The sequence below is a fragment of the Physeter macrocephalus genome, chromosome 14 (assembly GCF_002837175.3).
Source record: "Physeter macrocephalus isolate SW-GA chromosome 14, ASM283717v5, whole genome shotgun sequence".
NCBI classification, from domain to species: Eukaryota; Metazoa; Chordata; class Mammalia; order Artiodactyla; family Physeteridae; genus Physeter; species Physeter macrocephalus.
The window spans coordinates 21,356,386-21,364,706 of record NC_041227.1 but is presented as its reverse complement, the minus strand read 5'-3'; the positions used below and the strand labels follow the sequence as shown (position 1 = coordinate 21,364,706).

Below are 8,321 nucleotides of genomic sequence, written 5' to 3'. Positions count from 1 at the left end.
GTGCAGCTGGTCCTGTGGCTGAACTGACCCTCCAGCTGTGGCGGGTGCAGCTCAGAACGCACCTGGTAACTGCCTGGAGCTGCCCGCAAGGAATCCATTCACTCTCCTCTCCATCCCTGAGCTAATGGGATGAGCCCTTCTCAGTGTTCCCAAAGCCTCTCTGTTCTTCCAGGACCACCTGACTTTCCAGGAGCACTGAGGTGACCCTGGAGATCCAGGCTGTGGTCCTGAACGCTGTGACCTTGACCGCTGCCCCCTCAGAGGCCCAGACGCCCAGCTGGGATTTGCTGTGGTGACTCCTGTGGGTCCTCCCCACTCTGCCCTCTCCCTCCCAGGAGGGCTTTTCCCCTCAGCACCGCTGTCTGCTCCCCACTGCTGGTCTGGTCTCAGCTGAGCCTTCCCTGGGCCAGGGGCCAGGTTGGAGAGGATCGGGGCAGCCCTGGGGGATGGAAGGAGAGGGTGGGGGGGTGTTCGGGGCATAGGGGCTCCTTTATTTCACCCCAGTCACAGACACACAGACCCAAGGCCGTGCTCAGCCTTCTATTAGACATTCTGCCTCGCCGAGACAGACACCCATCCTACATGCATCTTCTGGAGCGCACTCCCGGCGGGGTGGCGTGTGTTCTGGTGGCTGGGCAGGGTGTAGGGGACAGGACTGGCATCTTGTCCTCTGAGAGGGGGCCTGGGTGAGGTTCGCGTGCTTGTGGCAGTGGCTGGGGAAGGGCTTTCATGCCCTGCACAGGGTTGCACGTGCAGTGGTGTCCCAGACCAGGACGCAGGGCCCTGCCCGTGGGGAGCAGCCTGGGAGTGGGCGGGCAACAGCCGAGGCCTGGGCTCTCTTGAGGGGCCTTCCCCTGGTGCCTCCAGGTCCAGCCTCTGGCCCAGTTCCCAAGAAGATGGGGTTTCCTTGGAGGGTCACGGGGAGAACACCCGTCTCACGTTGGCTCTGCCCCTTGCCTGGCACTGCACTCTCTCAGCCCGTTTCCTCCACTGGGAGCTGGGACCCTAACCCCTCAGAGAGAGGATCCTCTGAGAGGGGCCTGTGGGCTCGCGGGTTTGTGAGCGGAGCTGGTGCAGACAGTGTCTGAGGGAGCAGGTGACTGGGACGCGGGCCTGGGCACAGGGGGGCTGGGCTGGCCTAGTCATCTTTGTCCTTGGCGCCGTGTTTGAGGATGCGGGTGAACTCCACGTAGTTGAAGTTGCCTTTCTTATCAATGGGCGCCTCGCGGTACATCTCATCCACTTCCTCATCTGTGAAGCGGTCGCCCATGGTGGTGAGCAGCTCCCGAAGGTGGTCCTCGTGGATGAAACCTGGGGGGCAGGGCCAGGGCCATGAGACGGGGACTCGGGCCAGGACACACCTAACACCCTCTACCCCTGGGTCCCCCACCAGTCCTTTCAGACCCCGGAGGGGCCAGGAAAAGCCACAGCCCTGGTCTCTGTTCAGTTCAAGGTCACTAGGGCCCACAGGGAAGAGTTCTGCCGTGGGACTGTCGGTGAGGTGTTTCTGCAGGGGACCTGGGGCTGGGGGGCGGTGCTGGCTATGTCCTGCTTTAAGAGCGTGAGCCCCAGAGTTCCACTGCCTGAGGTTGAATGCTGACCCCCACCCCTTCTTTCTAGCAGTGTGACCTTGGGCAAGTTACTTAACCTCTCTTTGCCTGTTTGATCTGGAAAATGGGGATGAAAATATGCCAACCTGGTAGGGGACTGTGATGGCAGTCAGGAAAACATTCAAACATGCTTGGGCCAGTAGTGTGCCTGTGGCCCCCGAGAAACTGCTGAAACAACTACTGCCAGCGTCGCGCTGGCCTGTCCCTGGGAGAAACCAGCTGTGAGATAGAAGCCCTTTGGAAGATTTGAGGATGGGGGCTGGTTTCTGTACCTCGTTGGCCAGAGGGCCTGAAATGGTTTGGTGTCTGGAAGGGTAGAAAGCAGAGGCCTAGTGCGTTGGGCCAACAGGTGAACTAGGAAATGGGAAAGCTTGGTGGATGTGGGCTGTTTTAGTCTCCCATTTGGGGGAGAAAACAAGAAAGTAGAATAGCTTTTATACTTCTGGCAACAGAAATGGGTGATTTCTGTTCTGGCCTTTGGGGGCAAGGGGCCCTGAAGTCCCAGCGCAGCCGGGTCCCCCCGGCATACGCGGGGGTGCCCTGGGGGAGGGGTGCAGGCCCAGCCCTGTCCAGGCCTCCATCCAGAGGTTGCTGACCTGAGGCCTCCTCGTCGAAGCAGGCAAAGGCGTTGCGGATCACGTCCTCGGGGTCCGTGCCGTTCAGCTTCTCCCCAAACATAGTGAGGAACATAGTGAAGTTGATGGGCCCCGGGGCCTCGCTCATCATGCCCTCCAGGTACTCGTCCGTGGGGTTCTTCCCTGTGGTGGGAGGACCATTTGTGCCTGCTGTCACCTCCCGTCCCCTCCCTCCTCCCTGTCCCCTCCCTTCATGGCCCCACAGACAGGAGACAGTACGTTTTGTAAACTGTAAAGCATCTCTCTGGGATGGCCGGCTCTCTGACTGCTCCCTCCCCACTCTCCTGGCAGGTGGCCTTGACCACTTTCCTCCTCAGGTCTGGGGTCTGGATGTCCGCCATGGGTAATGCTCACTGAAGTATAAGGGCCCCCATCTGCTGACCGCTCACTGCGTCCCGTGCTCCATGTGCCTTATTGCTTTAACTTTCACCACCTGTGAGGTCAGCATTCTTATCCCCCTTCACAGGTGTGGGACCTGAGGCCCAGAGGTTAGGACTTGTCCTTAGTCACGCAGTGAGTAAGGAGTAGAGCCAGCATTTCAAGCCAGGCAGCCAGACCCCAGGTCCCAGGCACAGTTTTGAAAGTAGTTAAACCAGTGAGCTTTGGTGCCACACAGGCTAGGGTTTGAATCCCAGCTCTATGCCTGTTTCCCCTGCCTCTGAGGAGAATTGTGAAGGTGAAGAAGGCAATGGCTGTGAAATGGGCAGGACAACGATTGGCATTGGCCCTATGGATTTGAACCAACTGCTGGTTCAAATCCCAACTCTACCACTTAGTAGCTGTGTGACCTTGGGCAGATTTCTTAACTTCTCTGAGTCTCTGTTTTCTCATTTATAAAGTGGGAATGATAATCACACCTACCTAATAGGATTGCTTTGAGATTTAAGATAATACCTGCAGAGCTGCTTCTTGTTATTATTTTATTATTTGCTGCTGTTGTTTTTTAACCTGAGGATGATGTTCCTTTTTTGTTTTTGTTTTTGGGCATGCCGCTGAGGCATGCAGGATCTGAGTTCCCCGACCAGGGATCCAACCCATGCCCCCTGCAGTGGAATTGTGGAGTCCTAACCACTGGACTGCCAGGGAATTCTCAGAGGATGATGTTCTTAACCAGAGGCCGTGCTTGATCTGTGGACTCACTGACATGAGCTACAAACAGGAGTGAGGAATTTTCTGGGTAGATGCCCAGAACTGACATCAAGTCTCTGGGGTTGAGGGCCCTGGGCGCAGGCGCTGCCTCATACACGGAAAGGAGTCTTCGTGTCCCTGTCTCCTGTGAGCCTCACACACTCTGCTCTGTCCCCATGGGATGGCTGAGGCCTGAAGAGCGGTGACATGGGGACTTACAGCTCCTGCCCTCGCCAGGCCTCAGTCCTCCTTCCTGCCGGTGACCTCCTGAGGGAGGGAGCCTTCAGGTGAGTCTGGCCTGAAGCCGGGAGAGGTGTGGTGCCGAGGGTGGGGGCAGTGCGTGATGGCAGCCCTCCTGCTCCCTCTACGTGGCTTGCTCCTCCCACCAGGCACCCTGGGGGTGCACACAAGGGCCACGGTCACCACTGCACAGGAGGGGAAACAGGCACAGAGCGGGACTGCCCAGCTGTGAGGGGCAATGCCAGGGACTGATTCAGGCCTATCTGGCCATAGGCTGCCGCCTCTACTGCCAGAGACCACCCCCTCCCCCAGCCAGTGTCTGGCCCAGATGCTCTCACCTGGATGAAGGGGGCACCAGGAACTTGGGTTGAGGGTGGTTGTCTGTGGCTAGCACATGGGGAGGGATGTGGAAGCAGAGCCATAGGCTGGGGTCCGGTGTCTGGAGGCCTGGCCTCTGGACCTCAGTTTCCCCATCTGAGCAATGGTGAGATGCACTAGATTCCTGAGCCCTTTCAGCTCTGATTCTGAGGAAATCACTGGAGTCAGCCTCTCAGAGCCTGACACAGGTGACCTCTAAGGAAGGGGGGCACATACCCTGGCCTCCCTTCTAAGGCCTCAGTTTCCCCACTGTACAATGGAAAGTCCATGCAGTTCAAACTTTCTTGTAGTTGCTGATCCCTTTCTTTAAATGAAATGCTACCGGGCAGCCCAATCCACAAATCTGCCTGAGGCAGTCCTGCCCTGGAGTGGGCCTGTCTGGGTTCAAGTCCAGTGGCGAACTGCTCTGTGCCTCAGTTTCCCTACCTGCTAAATGGAGAAAGTGATGGCAGCTACTCTCCAGGGTGGGTGCCTCATGTCAGTGCGCAGGAAGTGTTCCGTAAGGGATGAGCAGCCCCACTGCCTGCTCCAGCCGCAGCCCTTGCTGGGCCCACTTGGACTCCCCCGCCCCGCCCCTGCTCACCCAGCGAGGCCAGCATGTCGTGCAAGTCCTCCTTGTCAATGAAGCCATCTCGGTTCTGGTCAATCATGTTGAAGGCCTCCTTAAACTCCTGGATCTGGGACTGGTCAAACATCGCAAAGACGTTGGATGTGGCCCGCTGTGGCCGCTTCTTGGTGGTCTTGGCCTTGGCCCGTTTACTGGACATCTTGGCTGCGGGCGTGTGGGGCTTTCCTGTAGGCAGTGGGTGTAAGTGGGAGAGCCTGTGACCCCGGGCCAGAGAATCTTCTGGCCTACCCCTGCTCGGCTGTCAGTGCCTGGGCCGGTCTTCGTGCTCCCATAGGCCTGGGGCTCCTGCCACCCGGCTCATCACAAAAGCATGCAGCGTTGGCCCTCTGTGATCTGAAACAACTTCCTCGACCTCTCTGAGTGAGTATACTCATCTGGGAATGGGATAGGAGTGCCCAGCCGAAGGGATTAATTGACTTAGTGCCCAAGAAGACCCTGGCATGGTGCCCAGCACAGAGGAAGCTATTTTTGCTGTGACTGTTTGGGTAAGACACTTAGGATTGGGTTCGGTGCCAACCATTTCCGTGCTTTATCTCCTTTAAGCCTTAATAGCATTTACACTGTCCACCTCTCTCCGGCTTACAAGGTGAGCTGCCTTGTAAGAGGCTCTGAGGCTCCCTGCCCCCACTAGCGGGAAGGAGCTGGGTCGGCGGCCCTGCATTCCTGACATTCCTCTCCTCCTCCCCATCCCTGCCCTCCCTCCCCTGGAGGTTCTGGAAGGCCAGTGCTCTGAGCAGTCTCCCTTCCCCCCACCTGCCCACACTTGACCAGCCCCTTAGGGTGGGAGGTAGACCTGACTTGGGCCCTGCTCCTTGTTCTCACTCCTCAGTGCTTACAGGAGCGTAAAGCTCCCCCCCGCCCCGGCTCAGAGCCCCAGCTTCCTGTCACCCTTGTTTAGACCTGGCCTCCGAGCCTCCAGCCTGTCTCACCCATCGCATACAGACCCAGACACTTCACCTTGAAACCCTTGAGGGTTCCTGCCATCCCATCCCCTCCCCTCCCCCAGCAAGTCCTGGCCCCTCAGCCTGGCATCAAAGGGCCTGTGTGAACCCCTCCTGCCCTGCTCTCTGACTGGCCATGGCATCCCTCATGGCATCCCTCCTGCCATCTATGTCTGCTCCCCAGACACCCCCCCCGCCCCGACTTTCCTTCTTGGTGCTTCCCCCTGGAATGCCCTTCCTTCTCCAGCCCAGTTCTTCAGACAGCCCTTGGGGCGCAGTTCCCCCACCCTGGCTTTGACAGTAAAGCACTTAAAGGTCTCTCTCCCTCACAATCAGTCAGGGCTGGTGTATGTCCCCCGATTTAAACCTAAGCTCACGGTGGTGCTCACAGATGCTTGTTTAATGAATGACTGTGAAGGCAACTGCACCCAGTCTGCTGGCCCCACTGTACAGATGGGGAAACTGAGGCCCAGCAAGGGGCTCTTTCCCTGAACCCTTGTCATGGCTAGTGGGGAGTGTGCCCCTGAAGACCTAGGGCCACGTGCCCCTCAGCTGGGGCCGTTGTGGGCCTGGCAGAGGCCCCAGGACTGCTGCCCTCCCTCTTTCCTCTGCCCTGAGTCCCTTTGTCGAGGATCTGCAGGTAGCCTGAAGTGCTCATCGATCTGTCGCCAGGCCTTTATCTCATGACCCTGTTCAAGCCATTTGCCGTCTTTGGCCTTTGAGATCTTAAACCCTGAGCTGGGACACTGGCCAGCCCCAGCCCTTCCCCCAGAGCCACGGCTGCCTACAGTTATAGACTGTCCCACTGGGTCCCACTGGACTGACACACCTGGCCCTCAGGGTTTCTCCTGTGGTTCAGGGTGGGTAGACAAAAGCCTTTCCCACCCTTGACCTGGTGGGAGTGGGATGGTGCTGTCCTGTGGTTAGTGCTTCGAAGGGCCCACTCCTTCCCCGAGCCAGGTGTTCTCTGGGAACTTTGACTCATGGCACCCACAGAAGGCAGCGGAGGAGAAGTCCACTGTGCCCAGCAGAGGCTGTGATGGTTATCATCACTGTCACTCCTCCCCTCCCCCTGCCCCTCGTAAAGTTCTAGGGCAGACATGGCAGGATGAGAGAGAAAGCCACGACCAGAGGCGGGAGTGGCCAAGAGCTCACCCACTGCTCTGATACTAGCTGGGCTCCCCTGCCTCCCTGGCCACCCCATCCCCGCCCTCGTGTGCTGAGGGGCCGTGACAGGGCCTAGAGCACTGAACTGTACAGTTTGTCCATCCCAGCAGTCTTGGGAAGCAGGGTGGGGAGAGTGGGGCGCCTCTCACCGTGCAGTTAAAAGAACTGAGGCCCGAGAAGTGGTGTGTCCATGAGAGGAGTAGAGTCCAACTGGAATCCAGGACCCCTGGGCTAGGGGTGGGTCTGGGGGTGGCAAATGGCCTTTCATGGTGGGCGGATAGCTACTGAGGGGCTGAGGACTCTTTGTGACCAGAGGCAGTTTCCAGTCTTGGTTGAGGGACTGGGGTCAGAGACAGGCTGGCCTCTTAGCCCTGGAGCCATCCCCTCCTCCTCCTGGGGACCCTAGCCACCAGCGATCCGATATAGCGGGTACTTGGCCTGCTGCAACTAGGTGCCACCTCCCCCTTTCTGGTGCCTGAAATCCCACCATAACAGCAAAGACAAGGCCTGTGTCCCCCATTACCTCATGGTCCCTATGGCTGGCAGTGCCAGACGCCTTGCTGGTAAACTCAGCTCATCTGAGGCAGAGTTATCTGACCCTTTCCTGAGAGTAGCCAGAGCAGCTGGAGGGCTGGGGAGGAGCGGGGACCAGGTCCTGAAGCCCAGGTCCTTGCCCAGCCGGGGGGTGGGGTGAGCCCGCAGAGGACCCCTGGCGCAACTTCCCCACCCAGCAGGCCCAGGTGGGCAGATGGCTCAGAGTGGGCAAGCCCCGGGGCGCGGCACACAGCCTCCGTGTGTGTGGGCGGGGGTGTCTCGGTCTCCATTCCTCTCTCCTGACCCAGGAGATGGGGGATGGGACCCGGGCGCTCTGGAGGACACACATGGGTCCCCTAGGGCAGGGAACATCGGCAGCCACAACGCCCTCCCGTCCTCCCGGGCATCCCGAGTCCTGGGCTTCGCGCCTCTAACTGCACAGCAAAGGGGCAGGGCCTGGACAGTCCTCCCTGGCCATAGACCCACTGGTTCCCAGAGCCGGGAACAGTCTCCCTGCTGCCCAGACCCAGCCAGAATCCCCGTCAGACCGAGCAACCTCGCAACCCCAGCCAGGCCCACGAGCTGTCCCTGCCCAGAGGCCCTCCGACACCTCCCTGCGTCCCCAAGTTCGGGCCGAGGCCGTCACACCGCCCACGCTAGACCACCCGGGCCGCCGGGCTCCCACCTGGTGCGGAGAAGGCGCTGGCTCGGTGCGCGGAGCGGGTGCGGAGCCGGGGCTGGCGGGCCGTCGGTGGGGTCCGGGCTGGGCGCGGCGGGGGCGCGGGGCGGGGCGCGGCGCCGGGCCTTACAAGGCAGAAGAATGTGCGGCGGCGGCGGGACGGGGGCGGGGCCGCGGCAGCCCGGCCTTATTTGGCCTCGACCCACGGACCCGGGAGGTGGGGTGTTCCCGGGTGAACCCCCAGGCTGCCAGGGCCTTCCCCATCGTGGACCGGGGAGGTGACGGGGGTGAGTAGGGGGCCTGGACTGCCCGGGGAAGGGGGTTTATCTGGGCCGGCCCTTCGTCTCCTGCGAGGCCGGCAGAACATCCAGGGGCCTCTAG

General features: G+C 60.1%; 1 protein-coding gene across 1 annotated transcript; it reads right to left on the bottom strand.

The window, feature by feature from the left end:
- Positions 1–473: 473 nt before the first annotated feature.
- On the bottom strand, positions 474–8,078 carry MYL9 (myosin light chain 9). Its single transcript, XM_007104451.2, has 4 exons — positions 7,947–8,078; positions 4,575–4,784; positions 2,207–2,368; positions 474–1,311 (listed from the first exon to the last, which is right to left on the bottom strand). The coding sequence occupies exons 2-4, from the start codon at positions 4,756–4,758 to the stop codon at positions 1,139–1,141; spliced, it is 519 nt and encodes a 172-aa protein (XP_007104513.1). The 5' UTR covers positions 4,759–4,784; positions 7,947–8,078; the 3' UTR covers positions 474–1,138.
- Positions 8,079–8,321: the final 243 nt, after the last annotated feature.

Excerpts from the sequence above, each read along its gene's own strand:
- MYL9 (XM_007104451.2), bottom strand. The coding sequence starts at position 4,758 with ATGTCCAGTAAACGGGCCAAGGCCAAGACCACCAAGAAGCGGCCACAG. Across the intron at positions 2,369-4,574 it reads CGACATGCTGGCCTCGCTGG|GGAAGAACCCCACGGACGAG; the intron begins GTGAGCAGGGGC and ends CTCCCACCACAG. Across the intron at positions 1,312-2,206 it reads CTTCGACGAGGAGGCCTCAG|GTTTCATCCACGAGGACCAC; the intron begins GTCAGCAACCTC and ends CCTGCCCCCCAG.